Source organism: Theropithecus gelada, chromosome 14, assembly GCF_003255815.1.
Source record: "Theropithecus gelada isolate Dixy chromosome 14, Tgel_1.0, whole genome shotgun sequence".
NCBI classification, from domain to species: domain Eukaryota; kingdom Metazoa; phylum Chordata; class Mammalia; order Primates; family Cercopithecidae; genus Theropithecus; species Theropithecus gelada.
Window position 1 is genome coordinate 10860237 of NC_037682.1, and position 18547 is coordinate 10878783.

Consider the following 18547-nt stretch of genomic DNA (forward strand, 5'->3'; position numbering starts at 1 on the left):
TCACAGGCAGTATCAGTCTTGCCCATCTTCTTCGCTGCTGTGTGTCCAGCGTCTGAAAGCATGAGGGCACACAGTAGGCGGTGAGGAGCGGACGAACTGCCATTGGCGACCGCTGGGTACCTCCCCAGTGCAGGGAACAAAACCCGCCTCCAGACAAGAAGACCCTGCAGGCCTCCCGCACCCTGTAATTTGGATGTCCAGGAATCGCCTTTGTTGTGGGCGCCCAACCTCAGGCAAAGCGAGCACCTGCTCCTCCCGCCGGTCCTCGCAGGAGGACCCCAGGCTGCTGCGCTCCGGCTGCCTCTCACAGTCCCTGCGCTCCGCTTCTCGGGAGCTGGGAGCCCGGGGGCGCCCCGGGACCTGCAGCCAGGGTCCGCCCAGCGCTTCCCAGCCGTGGTAACGCGCCTCCCCAGATGTCCGACACCCCGCCCGGGGCCAGCATTCTTCGCTTCCTAGGGCCGGGACAGGGGTCTGGGACTGCGTCAGGGGCTCGTCAGGCACCCCCAGGCCTGCGGGGGCAGGATCCTGAGTCACCGCCGCGCACGCCCTCTCCTCCCGGCTTCTATCCTGGGGCCACCTCCGCCCCGCAGGGCCGGGACCCGGCGCAGCCGGCTCTCCGCGGGTATGCTGTGCGCCCCTCTCCCCAGCCCGAGTCACTGCGGCCGCCGCCCCCACCCCTGGCTGGCTCGGGGGAGCCTCGCCTGTCCGCCCCTCCCATGAGAAGCTCGAGCTCTCAGCGCTCCCGGGCGGCTCCCGCGGGAGGGGGCGCGGCCGCCCCCACGGCTCCACCCTCTCGGCGGGGCCGCAGCCATCTGGGGCCCCTGCCAGTAGCGGCCGCTCCGGGGCCCGCACCGAGCTCGCGACCCGCTTGCGCGGCGGGAGGCAGCCCCGGGCGGGGACCCCGGCCTCCCCAGCGGGCGCTCCCGGCGCTGAGATACCCCGAGGGGGCGGTGGCCGCGAGCCGAGCCCGGGTGGAAGCGCGTCGCAGGGGACGCGGGCACCCCTCGCCACCTCGGTGACCCTTCGGGAGCCGGGACCGGAGCCCCGGAGGCGGCGGTGCGGGCCCGCGGGGGCGGCGAGGTCCGTGCCCCTAGCGTCCGGACCCGGCACAGGCTGCTGAGCCTCGGCTGGGCTCGTCGCCTCCCGCCTTTCCCCCCAGCCCCCCGCGAGCTGGCAGGAGGAAATAGCGCGCGGCCCCTTTAAATTTACCCAGGAGCCCTTAAAGGAGCCCCAGGGGCCCCAGACAGGAATCCCCACCCCGGTCCAGCCCGCGCCGCCGAGCAAGCAGCCTGCCGTCCGTGCGGCCGGCCGCCCCGTGCATGCGCCCCGCGCCCCGGGGCCCCGCGCAGCGAGCGCTCCGCGCGGGCTGCCGCCAGCCCCGCGGCCCCGCGCCCCGCCGCCCCGGGGCCCCGCTCCGCAGCGCAGCGCATGGAGCCCGGCGGGGACCACCGGAGCCGGAGCAGCGGCGGCAGGGGCGGCCCCGGGCCAGCAGTGGCCTCGGCACGGGGCCGACGGCTGCCGCCCGCCGGATCGAGCGGCAGCGCGGAGCCGGAAGAAGACGAAGGCGGTAAGAGCTGGGGCCGGCGGCCCGGGCGGGGGCCCCGGCGTGGGGGAGGGGAGGGCTGCGGCTCGGGGCCCCTCTCCGCCGCCGAACAAAGCGGGGGACGCGGGCAGGGCGGCCGGGGGCGCCACCTGGTGGGCGCGGAGCGCGGCTGCAGGGCTGGCGGGGGAGCCCCCCGCCCAGCTACCGGGGTCGGCCCGCGGGGCTTGGGCGGCTCGCCTCCCCCTTAAAGGGCCCCGCGGCCGCCCGCAGCGCCCCGCCTTGGGGGCCAGGCCCGAGGGGCCCCACTGGGCAGGGCGCCACGGAGCGAGGCTTGTGGACTTGCGGCCCCCGCCCCTTTCTCTTTCAGACTCCCAGGTTGTCTCCCTAATCGGGCTGTCTCTTAAAAGTCCATCCAGACCCTGGGTCCTCTTCGGGGGCTTTTCCCCAGCGGAGCTGAGCTCAGCTCCGAACTCTGCTGTTGTAAATCGGGCTGCTCCTCTCGTCTCGTGGCCTTGTGAGAGACATGCACCCTTTTTCTTTTCTCCCACGTTCTCCCTAGGAAAGTGCATCGCTTGCGCCCAGGGGGCTCACACCATCTTTTCCCACCGCGGGCAGTTTTTAAAGCGATGGGTTCGCCCACAAAGGCAGACAGACACCCCTCCTGCCCGTGCATTCTCCCTTCCCTTCTTTACAGAATTTTTTTTGCCCTAATTTGTCAGCTCTAGCGGAACCAGCCAGTTTTCCTCGTTCGCTCTCAAAGGAGACTGTTTACTCATTTCCCGGCTGCAGGGTCACGCCTTAAGACCCTTGAAGGTTTCCTTCAGGCCAGGGAGACTCAGCCCGAATCTCCAGGCTTCCCTCCCGGTCTCTCCCCTCCCAGAAACGCCCCATCCCCTTTTGTTTTTAAAGAACCTCGGCTCCTCCCCCTTTTTCGGCTCTTAAAGGGCCAATCCACCTTAGGCTAGCCTGGATCCAGCGCTGGAAGAAGGATGCTTAGAGACCAGCCAGCTAGCCAGTGTCTTTGCAGACAAAGAAGCCCAGGCCCAGAGGGTGGACATGACCTATCAAAGGTCACAGAGCAAGTTACCAGTGAAGCCAGGACTTGAACCCAAGCCTATGACTCCAAAGCCAGTAGTTTCTATGGATCTACTTAAATAAAAACTAAAATAAAAAAAACTTCCACAAGGGTGACAGGAGCCCTTTCTGATCCTGTCTTTTGTTTTCCCAACCCTGTGATTCTCCACTGGGAGAATGACCAGAACCTGCTTGTGTGCCCAGGAGACCATTTTTCTAAATCAAGAGGGGTGGGAACTGTAGGGAGGGTAGGGGACTGCTCTGGGTGGGTGTCTGACACAGGGAACGCCATTGGGTTAGTGGGGCCTCTCCAGTGCCCGCCCTTCTGATTGCTGGGCAGTGGCCAGCTCCCTGCCAGAGCAGCAAATAAAGCCCCAGAAAGACTTAATGGGCTTCAGTGGATGGTGGCCACTCCCTGCCGCAGTGTCATTAGTTGCCACTCTGGTGGCCCTCCTCCTATCCCTTTTCAGGGTCATTGGCTCCTCCAGAATCTGGAGAAGTTTTGGTCTCAGAAACTCCTTTCCCTGGAGATGTTGGCAGCTTTGTCTTAGGGATCCCTCCCATCTGGGGGCCTAGATTTGGGGAACTGACAAGGCCTAGCCCATCCCCAAAATGGGACTCTCAGGAGGCTGTATTTGAAGCATTACTGGAAAAAGGGAGAAGACTTGTGGGTGGGGCCCTCCTGGCGGGGGCCCCAGGCGGGTGGGTCCCGTATGCAGCCCTGGCTGCAGACAGATGCCCCCTTTGTTTGTCTGGCCCCACTGCCTGCTCTGCTCCGGCTGGAACCGCCCTGGCCTGCTGCTCTCCCAGCTTTCTCCCTACAGCTCTTGTCCAGAAAGGGCACCTTACAGAGCTGGCTGGCTCCTTGGCCCTCACCTTATTTTTTAAAAAGTCAGAGCTAGTTCCATAGTGCCCTGCGTCCTTTTGTTCTTGATCTCCTCTTAAAGGGTCCTTGCCCTTTGTAAAGGGCAATGTTTTGGCTCCCCGCTTCTCCTACATCCCTTTTATTGCTGTTGCCATCCCTTTCCTGCCCCGGAATACCCCCTCTCCCAGCTCCCTCTCTCAGGGCTCACCATTGAAGTCCTCGCTTCTTTCCCTGGAAATCAGAGATTGAAAAACTCTCTCCCTTTCCCCTTCAGGGCAAGATCTTCAGCTGGAAGGGGGTGCCTTGGGGTCCTGGGGGAGTGCCCCCCTGCCCTCCTCCAGGGCCAGGGGACCAACATCTTCAGGCAGGAAATATTCAGACCACTGTGAGGCCCGGGCTTCAAGGCCTGGAAAAAGCCGAATCCCTGGCCGTGACCACCGGCGCTACTACCACGACCACTGGCGGCTGGAGTACCTGATGGACTTCAACCCTGCCCGGCACGGCATGGTGTGCATGGTGTGCGGCAGCTCCCTGGCCACCCTCAAGCTCAGCACCATCAAGCGCCACATCCGCCAAAAGCACCCCTACTCCTTGCACTGGAGTCCCCGGGAGAAGGAAGTCATCAGCAACAGCTGGGATGCACACCTGGGGCTGGGGGCCTGCGGAGAGGCCGAGGGCCTGGGGGTCCAGGGGGCTGAGGAGGAGGAGGAGGAGGAAGAAGAGGACGAGGAGGAGGGGGCCGGTGTCCCCGCTTGCCCGCCCAAGGGCCCAGGTAACGCAAATGCAGATTCTGTAGAGGCGGGGGCCTGGGTGGCCAGTGGGGTGCAGTGGGTCAGCCGCTCTGCCGAGGAGCTGGTGTTCTTGAGCAAGTCACTGCTCCTTCTCTGGGTGGGGTCTGTTTATCGCCCTTATTATACAAAGGTGGGGGAAGGACAGTGGGGTGAGAGGGTCTCCGATGTCCATGACAGCTTGGATATTCTGTGGTTTTTGAATATCAAGGAGAGAGGTTGGGCGACAGGCCGTTGAAAGGCTTGGAGCAGGGAGGCCTGGCTGGGGTGGGTGAGGGAAGGGGAGGGTGCTGGAGAGGTGTGGCTGACGGTGAAGGCCAGGGACAGGGCTAAATTCCACTCTGGGGGAAGTGTGGGTGGTGCTTGAAGTGTGAGCAGAGGAGGGTTTAGGGAGGTGGAGTTAGGAGTTCAGGGGAGAGGAAGAGAAGGGCAAAGGTTAGGCCTGGGGCCCAAGTGAGAGAGTGGCTGTAGTGGGGTGCTCTGTGGGGCCAGCGTCTCAGTTCCTTCCCTCCAACCCTTTCAGGCAAAGCCCCAGCTGGTGGGGGCTGCCGGCGCCAGCGGCGAGGGGGCCCAGTGGCACCCCGGGCTCGGCGTCTGCGCCTCTCAGCCTCCCGGAGGGCCGGGGGCAGCAGGGGGCTGGGGGCCCGGCGCCTGGAGAGGAGGCTGAAGGAGTCCCTGCAGAACTGGTTCCGGGCCGAGTGTCTCATGGACTATGACCCGCGGGGGAACCGGCTGGTGTGCATGGCCTGTGGTCGGGCACTGCCCAGCCTGCACCTGGACGACATCCGTGCCCACGTGCTGGAGGTGCACCCCGGCTCCCTGGGGCTCAGCGGCCCCCAGCGCAGTGCCCTGCTGCAGGCCTGGGGGGGCCAGCCTGAGGCGCTGTCTGAGCTCACCCAGTCCCCACCAGGTGCGAGGCCCATCCCAGGCTGAGACCCCCTCATATTGGGGCTCTGAAGTGGGGTCTGGCCAAAACTGGGAGGCAGGGACTTAGGGCTGAGGGCTGAAGGCCAGGAGCTGGCGCTCCACACACATACACTCACTCCGCCCCCAGACACAGACAGACTGGGGCCTTTAGCTTGGGGCTGGGGTGAGGAGCCAGGATGGACCCCTCTGCGTGAGCAAGGGCAACCCAGCCAGCAGGCTGAGCCCCTCTTCCTCACCCCTTCCCCAACAGGCGATGACCTCGCCCCCCAGGACCTGACCGGAAAGAGCCGGGACTCGGCCTCCGCTGCTGGAGCCCCCACCTCTCAGGATCTCAGCCCCCCAGACGTAAAGGAAGAGGCTGGCTGGGTCCCTGAGAGGCCCGGGCCCGCAGAGGAGGAGGAGGAGCTGGAGGAGGGCGAGGGCCAGAGGGCGGGGGTCCCGGGCCGGTCGCCGCGGGGCCGCGCCCACCGCCGCCACCCCCAGGAGCGCTGGCGGCTGGAGTACCTCATGGAGCTGGACGGCGGCCGGCGCGGCCTGGTGTGCGGGGTGTGCGGGGGCGCGCTGGCCTCGCTCAAGATGAGCACCATCGAGCGCCACATCCGCCGGCGCCACCCGGGCTCCACGCGCCTCGGCGGGCCCGTCCAGGCCCTCATCGCCCGGGAGTGGAGCGAGAAGGCCGCCCACCTGCTGGCCCTGGGGCTGCCCCGCCCCGAGTCCCCCCGGTGCCCCGCCGCCCCGGACACAGCCGCAGTCTCCGAGGAGGGGGGAGGGGACGAGGAGGAGGAGCCAGAGGAGGAGGAGGAGTGGGGTGAGCGGTGGGGCCAGAGCAGGCGGAGAGGGAGAGCCGGGCAGGGCCCCGGGCAGGCAGGGAGCGAGGGTCGGGCGCTGTTGGGGAAGAAGGGACTGGAGGATGGGATAGAAGGGCAAAGGCGGGGTGACCGGAGATGAGACGCGGGGCCCGGCCTGTTGTCCCCCGCCGTCGCCAATGCGGCCCTTTGTCCCTCCCTAGGCGACGTTCCGCTGTCTCCTGGGGCTCCCTTGGAACGGCCCGCCGAAGAAGAGGAGGACGAAGAGGACGGCCAGGATCCCGGGGGACTCGCCTTGCCGCCGCCGCCTCCCCCGCCGCCGCCCCCGCCCCGCAGCCGGGAGCAGCGGCGGAACTACCAGCCGCGCTGGCGGGGCGAGTACCTGATGGACTACGACGGCAGCCGGCGCGGCCTGGTGTGCATGGTGTGCGGGGGCGCGCTGGCCACCCTCAAGGTGAGCACCATCAAGCGCCACATCCTGCAGGTGCACCCCTTCTCCATGGACTTCACGCCCGAGGAGCGCCAGACTATCCTGGAGGCCTACGAGGAGGCGGCGCTGCGCTGCTACGGCCACGAGGGCTTCGGGCAGCCCGCCCCGGCGCCGCGCGACGGCGGCGCGGACCTCAAGTCTGGCGCCGTGTGTCGGGCGTAGCGGCCTAGCGGGCCCACGGGTCGGGTCGGGTCGGATCGGGCCCTCCTCGCCCTGTGCTCGCCCGGACCTCCCACTTGGCACATCCTCGCGCCAGGTGTTAGAGCTTCCCGCGGCCGCGCCCCCCGCTGGCCGGGCCGGGCGGAGACTGGGGATCGGGTGGGGCCACCGGCGTTCGCGCGGTGCCGCTTGGGTCCCTGAGCCAGTCGGTACGCTGCGGGAATGCGCACTCTCCCATCGGCCCGGAGCCCTGCCCTCCCCGCGCAGGGCCCACGTTTTCCGAGAATCCAAAGCGGCCTCCAAGTGTTAGCGCCGAGCGCTCCCGGCCGCACCCCGCGAGGGAATCCTCCGCAGGCCGGGACTGGGGGCGCCGTCATTCAGTATTGGGGCTACGCAGGCTCTGGCCCTGGCCCTGGCTGGGGGCCCAGTTCTCTGCAGCCTTGCACGCCGGCAGGCACGGCTCCCGGCTCGGGGGCTGCTGGCTGCCCTTCCCTAATTGGGATTCTCGGTCTCTCGGAGGCCCCGGCTGCGGACTGGGGCTTCCAGCGGGAGGCTGGGCCGCGGGGCTCGGGAGCTTTCCCGGGCTGGCAAGGCGCACTGGACCAAGGGCGGGGCGATGCGCCCGGGGCCCGGGCCGGACCAGCTGCGCCTACCTCCGGGGCAGGCTCAGTGGGAACCGTGCGCCTGGCGGCTCCACCCTTCTCCCGGGCCGCTGCCACGCCCTCCAGGACATCTTGTAAAGGGATTAGCACTTTTTTCCTTTGCTCCTCTTGCCCCGAGGGCCCTTGCTTACCCCTAAACTCAGAGTCGGGCGCCACCAGGTCCGGGGGAGCCCGGGGCACAGGCGGTCCCGGCAGTCAGCCTTCGATTCCCGCTCCATCCCCATCCCCCTTTGTCCGCGGTGGATGCGGCGCCGGTTCTCAACCCGCAGGGCCTGGGGCCGGGCCTCGGTCTCTTTTCCCCGTGGCAGCCCCAGGCCCTGTGGGGCAGGGAAGGGGCCCCGCAATCTCCCAGGCAGGTCCGAGAGGGATGTGTAGATTCATTCTCCCGTGGAGAACAGGTGGCCCCGAGATCAGGCCCTTTTTTTGCTCTTTGTATTTTATTTTGAAACTGTATTTAATGCTTTTATATGAAAGGGGGAGGGGCGGGGACAGAGGACCCAGTCACCCTTATGTGCAAATGTCTTATTTATTATGCGTGTATCAGAGATAAGCTGTGAGAGGTGGTGGAGGGAGGACCTGAAGGAAGGAGGAGCGAGGGCAGAGGCGGGGACGGGAGGACCCCAACTAGCTGTGCTGATGTTACTCTTGCTGGGAGACTCCGGGCCCTACTGTCTGCTCTTCACAAAGCCAGGCTGCTGCAGGGACAGTTCCCTCGGTCCTAAAGTCGGGGCGGGGAGGCTAGTGGGTGGAACTTGAGGGTTAGGTCTGGAGGAAGAGATGCCCTGGCAGCGGGGGCCAGCCCCTGCTTCGGGGTGGGAAAGCAAAGGGCAAAGAGGAGGTCCCTCCTCTCACTCCTGACCCCCAGGCCAGAACCCAAGGTTCAAGTGCCTCAGGCCCAGTCCCCTTGACTCTTCCAGTTTGGGAGTTGGATTTTATACCACGGATTTTATAGCATTTTTATATAATTCAAGATTGTCAGAATTGGAAAGGGCCCTGAGATCACTAGTACCACCTTCCTTCCCTTCACAGATAGGTAAATTGGAGCCCAGGAACCCAGATGGTCATACAGCCAGGTAGGCACAGTAGAAGAACTAGAATGAAAATTCTAGCTCCCGACTCAGTGTTCTTTACCCGATACCAGGCTGCTTCCCAATTCACTGGTTATTAAAATTTGTCAGGCCTGCCGAAGGATTGACATGCTGGGCACTGCAGGCCACCACAGTGGATATGTGACTCCTAAAGGTGTCAAAGCCCTGCACGCTGCTTTGGGATGAGCACGCTGAGCTCTGCAGGGCCTCAGCTGGAAGGCGCCGGGGGCTCGGCCTTCGAGGCAGGGCGGCTGCCACCGGGCCCGAGGCCTCCTCGGCAGGGGGCTTTGTGCTCTTTGTTGTGGAGGCCACCAGGGATTCAGGAAGATCCTGAATGGGTTGTCAGTTGACTGAAAAGTAAATTCCCAGTGAGTTTGAACCTCCAGGGTTTTGGGGACAGTATTAAAAGCTTGAGAACGGAGATTATGGATGGCACCAGGCTGTGCACTGCCATTCTTTTACTTTCCTTCATGTATTTTTTCAGATCCAGAGTATTAACACCCTCAATATTACTCTGCCTGCTCAAAAACAGTAGGTAAATTGGGGCAACCAATTTATAATCACTCAAGCCCACTGCCAAAGTTCAGATAAGCCAGGGCGGAGGAGTTAGAGGTTTTCCCCCCTCCACAGGCAGGGAGAGGCCTCAGGAGGAGAGTGGACATGTTTACTGAGACAGCCCCAAACACACCGGCTCAAAGTGTGTCTCAGAGCAGCAGCATCACCTTAGGAATCTGCCAGAAGTAAAAATTCTTGGGCCATACCCTAGGGTTACTGAATCAGAAACTTGGTTGGGGCCTAGCAGTCTGTTTTCATGAGCCCTTCACTGATCTTAATGCAGCTGAAGTGCTGGGCACCCGTGATGGGGAAGGGCTGCGGTCGTGATTCCGGTGATTTCTGCATTGTTGGAAGTTACGGCCTTACAGGTTAGAGGCTGCAAGTTGAGTTGGCCTTTTTGCCTAGGTGTGCCTCCTTGCCTTGGGATTCTGACATGAACAGGTGAAGTCTCCATGATTTTTTTTTTTTGTTTTGTTAATGGTATGCTTGCTATTATGGCCAATATGTAAATGTTACTCTGAATACATATTTATATACCATGTTACTTAGTGACATTATTCAGACATTTGTATGCGTATTTGTGAAGTTGTTTGCATCAGTCATTTAAAGAATATTTCAGCCTAAGTTTTCTAAGAGGTATGTTGAATACATTTTTAAAAGCCAGCTTAAGGGTCACAGCAGCCTTAGTTTAGGAGAAGAGCTAATCACAGGTGACCACTCAAGTTCTTTCAATGAAGACCTGATGATGTATTTAGTTCCCATTTTCCATGGTGATTGACTCAATTTAAGTGCATTGTGGCTATATGTAATTTACAGGCTGCTTTACGTTGCAGGTGGGGAAATCTCCTAGGCTGGTGTGAGGCCGATCTGGGATAAAAGACCCCCTGACCCCTCCTCATTCTTCTAAGGTCACCACCTCTTAGAGGGTCTCTTATTTTCTTTCAGCGATCAAATGCACAGTTATGCTCTACAACTAAATTCTGCAGTCTTGGGAATCCTTACGATTATCAACTATTAGTCACTTTTTAAAGCCCCCAAAGTGGAGTGAGGATAGGGGGAGTGGAAGCAGTGTTTGGTTCTTACTTTACCCAAACTGTGTATAAAGAATAAAGTTAGCAGAATGATGCCACAGTCATTGTGTTTTTTTTTTTTTTATTAATACCACATCAATTTGCAATTTTACAGGAACCAAGATTCAAGCTCCTTAGGTGCTACTGTATTTATGTTGCACGCACAGACACGTACACAGAGTTTCATTAGTAATTTTTCATCTATAGGTTTTTCTTAAAAAAAAAAAAATCCTGTGTGGCACAAAGATCTCTTCAATTATCTAAACACAGCAGCAACAAAAGAAAAACTGGATGTGGCGCTTCCACTGCAGACGGTCTTTTGGAGGGGAAGCCCAAAAAGACAATCACTGACTTCCTGGGAGGGCAGAGGATATGGATGGAGAATGCACTTCCTACTAGGACATGAAACCAGTTAAAACACTCAAAAGGGGCTAAGAAAATAAGACGGAGTAAGGCAAGGGTACCTTTTACTCATCCAAATTCCTAACTAATTTTCCCAAAACGTGGAAAGACAATTTCCTTCCACTACTTTTTGCAGCTGCTGTACTTTGGGACTATCAAATATCATAGTCCTTTAAACTCACCAGTGCATATTCCCTCTGAACGATCATGACTGTGAGTGAGAACCTGAAGGAACTCACAGATGATTTTTCTTTCAAGTTCGCTGAATTTTCATGTTGAAGGTGAAGAAAAAAACTTACCCTCAAATGGGAATCGGAGATTTGAATCTCGGGAAAAGATCAAGAAAAAAAGGCTTTCTGTATTTCACCTCTTGAGAATGTTCCCCCCACATACTGAGATAGGATCACAATAACTCAATAACTGAGGAGCCCACATGCAGGTTATTTTTTTCTCTAACAAGTTTACAGCAGTGTACAGCAGTTACAGACATTTATTTTATCATAAGAAAAGTACAACCATATTTATTAAACTTAAGGTGAGGTGGGCAGGGGAGAGGGAGGAAAGCACATTCAGGAATGAGTTCTCAAACTAATGCTCAGAACTGGTGTCCAGTGACATAGAAACCACTTTCCCAAATGGCAGAGTCTTTCCTTCCCTGGGGATAGTGGCAGAGGGAGTGGCGGCCACCGCAGCATTCCCATTGACTCCCTCTCAGTCCCACTTTCCATTTCTATTCTTTTTTATCAGATGGCATTCTTGGAATCAGGAATTATCACTATCACCTATAAGTTATTCATCAAGTTGAAAGTTAAATCATTAAAGAAAAGGAATACCAGGAGTAGCTGCTCACATTGTGGGGCAGGAAGATAGGATTTGAGGGCTGCCAAAAAAAAAAAAAAAAAAAAAAAAAAAAAAAACCAAGGAAGATATCACACTCCTGTCCCCAAATAATTTTTTCATAAATTAATCATACTTCTTAAGGGTAAAACTATAATGGATAGCTGAGTAAGACTAGTGCTGAAAACTGGATAGAAGGATCCAGAGGTGTTCTATCTTTCATTTTCTCTTCTACCTCCAATCTTTCCCCTTTCAAGCTACAGGTAAAGGCTCCACCACCATTAAGGTATTGACTTATCCTATGAATTTAATTCTTTATTCTTCTGAGTTCTAAGATAGTTCTTTTTCAGTCCATCAATTTTTGTGCTTGATATTGAGGGTTAAAGGGAAAGGATGGGAGAAAACACCAAATTAAAAAAAAAAGCTTGGAATGCAGGCTCAAGCTGACACTGAGTATGTTCCTTCATAGTACAAGTAACGACATTATAACTATTAAATGGTGTTTTAGTAACTGTTGCATTTCTGGTTTCCATGTAGTTATTCTGCCTTTTTTTTGGCGATTCCGGGGAGTTTTGCTTGGATCCTATTGAGAAAAGGAGGGGAAAAAGAAAGAAAGTGAAAACATAAGCATTTGATCTAGGTTTTTATTTTAACTGTGATGCTAGAGGACAGTCCTGGACTTGCATAAGCAATGTGAAACGCATTCTCCCCGCTGGGCGCAGTGGCTCACGCCTGTAATCCTAGCACTTTGGGAAGCTGAGGCTGGCAGATCACGAGGTCAGAAGTTGCAGACTAGCCTGGCCAATATGGTGAAACCCATCTCTATTAAAAAATGCAAAAATTAGCTGGGCGCATTGGTATGTACCTGTAATCCTAGCTACTCCGGAGGCTGAGGCAGGTGAATCCAGGAGAATCGCTTGAACCCAGGAGGCGGAGGTTGCAGCGAGCAGAGATCGTGCCACTGCACTCCAGCCTGGGTGACAGCTAGACTCCGTCTCAAAAAAAAAAAAAAAGCCGGGGTGGTGGCTGGCTCACGCCTGTAATCTCAGCACTTTAGGAGGCTGAGGCAGGCAGATCACGAGGTCAGGAGATCAAGAACATCCTGGCTAACACAGTGAAACCCCGTCTCAACTAAAAGTACAAAAAGTTAGCCGGGCGTGGTGGCAGGCACCTGTAGTCCCAGCTACTTGGGAGGCTGAGGCAGGAGAATGGCATGAACCCAGAAGGTGGAGCTTGCAGTGAGCCGAGATCGTGCCACTGCACTCCAGCCTGGGCAACAGAGTGAGACTCCATCTCAAAAAAAAAAAAAAAAAAAAAAAAAAAAAAAAGAAAAGTGTTAACAAATTTAAAGGGCGGGGTTCACAGTATTTGCTATTAATAATTCAAAATAAAAGCAGGGCTCATGCCTGTAATCTCAGCACTTTGTGAGGCCAAGGTGGGAGGATCACTTGAGGCCAGAAGTTTAAGCCTGGCCTGGCCCAGCATAGTGGGACCCCCATCTCTATAAAAAATAAAAAATTAGCCAGGGCATGGCACATGCCTGTAATGTCAGCTACTCAGGAGATTGGGGTGGGAGGATCACTTGGGCAAGGGAACTCAAGGCTGCAGTGAGCTTTCAGCTTGTGCCACTGCACTCCAACCTGGGTGACAGAGTGAGACCCTGTCTCTAAAAAGCAAAAGAAAAAAAAAAAAAAGAAAAACATATTGTCCTTTAGGTATGGGGAAAAACAAAGTACAAAGAAGAAAACTATTTGATACAGGGAGTCATAAAGATGTTTTCTATCTTTATTTTATTTCCTGATTTAATTATTAATTGGTTTTAAAAAAATGGGAACAGAGATTTGGCAATCTTAGAAAAGACAACTTTGATCCTTAAGTTACTTATTTACTAGAACTGTTGTTTCTGAGAGGGATGTGTTTGGCTTAAATGAATACATGTGAAAATAAATGAAGGTGGAGAAGCAACCAATAACTATTTTTTTTGAGACGGAGTCTCACTGTCGCCCAGGCTGGAGTGCAATGGCATGGTCTCAGCTCACTGCAACCTCGCCTCCCAGTTTCAAGCGATTCTCCTGCCTCCCCCCAGTTTCAAGCCTGCCGAGTAGCTGGGACTACAGTTGCGCGCCACCACATCCGGCTAATTTTTGTATTTTTAGTAGAGACGGGGTTTCACTATGTTGGCCAGGCTGGCCTCGAACTCCTGATCTCATGATCTGCCCGCCTCAGCCTCCCAGTGTTGAGATTACAGGCGTGAGCCACCGCGCCCAGCCTGCAACTAAGAACGTTTAAAAGCCAGTTCAAAAAGGTAGAGTAGCCTATGGTCCTTGCTACTCTAGGAGAAGCTGAGGTGGGGGGAATCACCTGAGCCCAGGAGGTCGAGGCTGCACCTCACCTCAGCCTGGGTGACAGAGTGAGCCCTGTCTCCAAAAAATTCCACTGATCTTTTTTTTCCATTGATCCTCTTGTCTCAGCCTCTCCAGTAGCTGGGACTAAAGGTATGTGCTACCATGCACAGCTAATTTTTTATTCTTAGTAGAGACAAGGCTCTATTACATTACCCAGGCTGGTCTTCAACTCCTGGGCTCAAACAATCCTCCTGTCTCGGCCTCCCAAAGCACTGGCATTACAGGTGTGAGTCAAAATGCCTGGTCTGTTGATAATTTTTAATCTAAGATACAAAGGTCCATAAGGCAGGGCCAAAACATATATAAAGGATTTTTTTTTTTCCTTTTTACAGAAGCAGCTATAATAATTTCTAGTAAAATAAAACTATTAACCAAGGTTTTTATCAAAATGAAAATTACTTTCCTTGGCATCAGCATTTTGTACAAGGGACTAAAGATAATTGGGGGGAAGGAAGCATACCTCATGATGATGTGGTCTTTAAATGTACTTACTTTTCAACAATTGACTTGGTCTGATCTCGGGCGATGCCAACATAGTGATCAATCTGGGTCTTTGAGGAAGGAAAATAGATTCAGTTGTGGTAACATACAGATCACCAATTTTCCTGAAGGCACTGCTCTTTTGTCTAGTTTAACCATTTTTTAAACACTACTGACTAGTCTAGAAAATGAAAATACCCAGTTTTTAAAAGTTTTTTTTTCTGAGATGGAGTCTTGCTCTCACCCAGGCTGGAGTGCAGTGGCACTATCTTGCTCACGGCAAGCTCCACCTCCCAGGTTCACGCCATTCTCCTGCCTCAGCCTCCCAAGTAGCTGGGACTACAGGTGCCTGCCGCCACTTTTTTGTATTTTAGTAGAGACGGGGTTTCACCATGTTAGCCAGGATGGTCTCGATCTCTGACCTCGTGATCCACACCTGCCTCGGCCTCCCAAAGTGCTGGGATTACAGGCGTGAGCCACTGTGCCTGGCCTTCGTTTTTTTTTTTTTTTTAAGATGGAGTTTTGCTCTTGTTGCCCAGGCTGGAGTGCAAGGGTGCAATCTCGGCTCACCGAAACTGAAACCTCCACCTCCCGGGTTTAAGCAATTCTCCTGCCTCAGCCTCCCAAGTAGCTGGGATTACAGGCATGTACCACCACGCCTGGCTAATTTTTTATTTTTAGTAGAGACAGGGTTTCTTCATGTTGGTCAGGCTGATCTTGAACTCCCGACCTCAGGTGATCCACCTGCCTCGGCCTCCCAAAGTGCTGGGATTACATACACGAGCCACCACACCCAGCCTTAAAAGTATTTTTAAAACCTCTGGTTTTAGAATCCAAATTACACCATAAACACCCCACACTTTGTTAAAGTTAAAAAAAACAAAATCACTCATCTTTTGTAGAGGTTAAGTCTTACTTCGTAAGTATTTTCTTTAGAGACACTGAAGTATATAACAGTTTCCAATTACTAGAAACTGTGTGTCTAATCTATTTTCTGTGATCATAAATACATTATGGCTCTTGTGTAACACCAATTCACTTAATACCAAAAAGCCAAAAAGACTCTTGATGGATGACTTAATCCATAAAGAATAATGTCAGAGCATCTAGTATACTTGGTACACATCATCCAACAATGCAAATACCTCTTCACACTGATGGATTACCTTAATAACCTAGAGTTTAAAGTTTCCTTTTTGACACCCGGCTTTTATTCATTTAAGCGTTTTTTTTTGTTTTGTTTTGTTTTTTTGAGATGGAGTCTTGCTCTGTCACCCAGGTTGGAGTGCAGTGGTGCAATCTTGGCTCACTGCAACCTCCGCCTCCCAGGTTCAAGCAATTCTCCTGCCTCAGCCTCACGAGTAACTGGGACTACAGGCGTGTGCCACCACACTAGGCTAATTTTTTTTTTTGAGATGGAGTCTCGCTCTGTTGTCCAGGCTGGAGTGCAGTGGCGCAATCTTGGCTCACTGCAAACTCTGCCTCCTGGGTTCATGCCATTCCCCTGCCTCAGCCCTCCAGGCAGCCGGGACCACAGGCACTGGCCACCACGCCTGGCTAATTTTTTGTATTTTTAGTACAGACGGGGTTTCACTTTGTTAGCCAGGATGGTCTTGATCTCCTGACCTCGTGACCTGCCCGCCTCGGCCTCTCAAAGTGCTGGTATTACCGGCGTGAGCCACTGGGCCCGGCCCCACATTGGACTAATTTTTATATTTTTAGTAGAGATGGGGTTTTACCACGTTGGCCAGGCTGGTCTCGAACTCCTGACCTCAAGTAATCTGCCCGCCTTGGCCCCCCAAAGTGTTAGGATTACAGGCGTAAGCCACTGCTCCTGGCCTTTTTGAGACGGTTTCACTCCCAACACCCAGGCTGGAGTGCAATGGCACGATCTCGGATCACTGCAACCTCTGCCTCCCAGGCTCAAGTAGATTCTCCTACCTTAGACTACAGGTGCAGGCCACTGCATCCGGCTAATATTTTTTGTAGAGACAAGGTTTTGCCAGGTTGTCCAGGCTGGTCTTGAACTCCTGGGCTCAAGGGATTGTCCTGCTTCGGCATCCCAAAGTGCTGGGATTACAGGCAAGAGCCACCACCCCTGGCCTAAGCATTTTTTCAACTTATTACTTTTGCATGGAAAATACATCCACATGATTAAAAACTCAAAAGGCACACAGGTATAAAAAGGAAGTTTCTCTTTACTAGTCATCTCTCTCCTAAATATCCAGTTTCTCTCCTTGGAGGAAACTACTGTCACCAGTTTCTTATAGGCACTTGACAAAATTAGATTGTAGAAATAGTTATAAAAAGACTGCTCTGAACATTCAGTGTCTCAAAAATGAATTAAAACTAGTCATACATCAACTGGCACATTTGATTTGGAACAGACAGATGCTTACCTTGTACTTCTCATAGACAATTGGGACACTGAAAACGAGCAGTTCAGCTGTAAGACAGAATCATGGGACATGGCAAGTGTATATGAGAGACAGTCACATCTTAAGACTCAGAGTAACATATACATTTTTCCTCACAAAATACAGGAAAACACAGGTATTCCTCAAAATGAGAAATCCTGGTTAGAGCTCCCAATTAAGACAGCTAATTTAAGGCAGTGTTAAAACAAAACAAAAAAAACCTCTCCAGGTGTATAGGCTATCTTCTTTGTACCACAAATGACGATTTCCAAATTACCAAAATGGTTTCTGTAAGTAAGATCCCCATATTTAAACCAAATCTAGACAACTGTCCTTTGCTTCCAGCTGTTTTGACATTTCTTAATTTATAACTGAGGCCATTTCATAAACCTGTGACCACAAAGGCTGGTTCCTCCAGTGCCTACTCCCAGGTCTCTATGGGTCAAGACTGGGAAATGAAGAATGAGTAGAGCCACGCTGGGCATTCTCTTCACTCTTATTCTTACAAACTACTCCAAAGAGTGTGGGCACATTCTCCTTGCCACCTTACCAAGAATTAGAAGGGTGATTCCGTTAAAAACAGCACCAACATAGGTCATCAGCCACATGAAGACAGCCAGCTGGGAAGGCCAATGTCAAAAGTTAAGCAGGAATAACCATAAGGCAAAATTCACATTAACTGATGTCATTCTCCTCCAGCTAATTAAGTCTGCATTAATTTAGTGATGTATGACATGGATAATTTCCAAATGAAGGTTCCCTACTTGTGTTATACATTTGAAGGTATGTGAGTGAAGTCTGTAGTTCTCTGAGGTCCAAAGACTGAAACTGCACTGCTGCCAATTACATCACCTCTCTTCTGATGTTTGTTCCCCAGCAGAAGACTATACCTTTCTCTAGTGACTCCTATCCCATTATAGAATAACTGAGCTAAGCATACGTTCATTTTTGTCTGATAAAATCCTATGTACTGTTTTTCCTCTGAATTATAACCCAGTCCCTGCTTTTTCTGTTTCACCACCAAGAGCTGCAGAAACAACTAACCTTCAAGGAGTCAACCAGATCTTCTACCAGAAAGAGACGAATAATGAGTTTCAGGGCCCTGTTGATGTGCACCATGGCAGCATTCATGTAATTATGGAAAGCTTCCGAGGACAGAGTAATGTCTACATCCAGGTAGGCTCTTCCAGAAGAAGAAACAACAGTCATACATTTGATATGGAAGAAGATTTTGTTAGCATAGTAGTTACTGAGAATGTGAAATTGGTCCCTAGGGTGCATTTTAGAATCTGTAGAAGCATTTTTTTGTTGTCATCAGGTGAGGTGGAGACACACTGTCATTTAGTGGGCAGAGGCAAATATGCCAGATGTCTGCAAAGTATGAAACGGTCATGCACAGTGAAGAGCTATGTTCTGTGTAACTTTTACTACCTCACTGGATATTCATGAAGGTGAATCCATTTATAAATAAGAGCCCAGAACACATAAAAAAAGGTACTTTTTTTTTTTTAAGCAGATTTAACATACCCTGAAGTTTCTAAAACTGTATTTTGTTTATGCTAAAATTTTACTTTTTTTTTTTTTGTTTTTGTTTTTGTTTTTTTTTTGAGACGGAGTTTCGCTCTGTCGCCCGGGCTGGAGTGCAGTGGCCGGATCTCAGCTCACTGCAAGCTCCGCCTCCCGGGTTTACGCCATTCTCCTTTCTCAGCCTCCCGAGTAGCTGGGACTACAGGCGCCCGCCACCTTGCCCGGCTAGTTTTTTGTATTTTTTAGTAGAGGCGGGGTCTCACCGTGTTAGCCAGGATGGTCTCGATCTCCTGACCTCGTGATCCGCCCGTCTCGGCCTCCCAAAGTGCTGGGATTACAGGCTTGAGCCACCGCGCCCGGCTTTTTTTTTTTTTTTTTAGACGGAGTCTCGTTCTGTCGCCCAGGCTGGAGTGCAGTGGCTGGATCTCAGCTCACTGCAAGCTCCGCCTCCC

The 18547-nt window shown here is 53.8% G+C and overlaps 2 protein-coding genes across 7 annotated transcripts in view; one reads left to right on the plus strand and one right to left on the minus strand.

Annotated features, from left to right (window-relative positions):
• Positions 1–1428: 1428 nt before the first annotated feature.
• On the plus strand, positions 1429–10088 carry C14H11orf95 (chromosome 14 C11orf95 homolog). Its single transcript, XM_025355504.1, has 5 exons — positions 1429–1567; positions 3757–4254; positions 4794–5180; positions 5448–6005; positions 6207–10088. The coding sequence occupies exons 1-5, from the start codon at positions 1429–1431 to the stop codon at positions 6653–6655; spliced, it is 2031 nt and encodes a 676-aa protein (XP_025211289.1). The 3' UTR covers positions 6656–10088.
• A 4-nt stretch (positions 10089–10092) lies between these two features.
• The window catches only part of RTN3 (reticulon 3), a 75743-nt gene continuing 67288 nt past the window's right edge, over positions 10093–18547 (minus strand). For 4 of the 6 annotated variants that reach the window (XM_025355500.1, XM_025355499.1, XM_025355501.1 and 1 more), the window contains 5 exons: positions 17613–17751; positions 17119–17188; positions 16551–16597; positions 14164–14222; positions 10101–11849 (listed from right to left, as the gene is read on the minus strand). In XM_025355500.1, coding sequence (XP_025211285.1) covers positions 11804–11849; positions 14164–14222; positions 16551–16597; positions 17119–17188; positions 17613–17751 — 361 coding nt within the window. In that variant the 3' untranslated portion in view covers positions 10101–11803. Of the gene's footprint in view, positions 11850–14163; positions 14223–16550; positions 16598–17118; positions 17189–17612; positions 17752–18547 lie in introns of all 6 variants that reach the window. The other 2 variants (XM_025355503.1, XM_025355502.1) reach the window with 2 other exon arrangements.

Excerpts from the sequence above, each read along its gene's own strand:
- C14H11orf95 (XM_025355504.1), top strand. The coding sequence starts at position 1,429 with ATGGAGCCCGGCGGGGACCACCGGAGCCGGAGCAGCGGCGGCAGGGGC. Across the intron at positions 4,255-4,793 it reads TTGCCCGCCCAAGGGCCCAG|GCAAAGCCCCAGCTGGTGGG; the intron begins GTAACGCAAATG and ends CAACCCTTTCAG. Across the intron at positions 5,181-5,447 it reads GCTCACCCAGTCCCCACCAG|GCGATGACCTCGCCCCCCAG; the intron begins GTGCGAGGCCCA and ends CTTCCCCAACAG.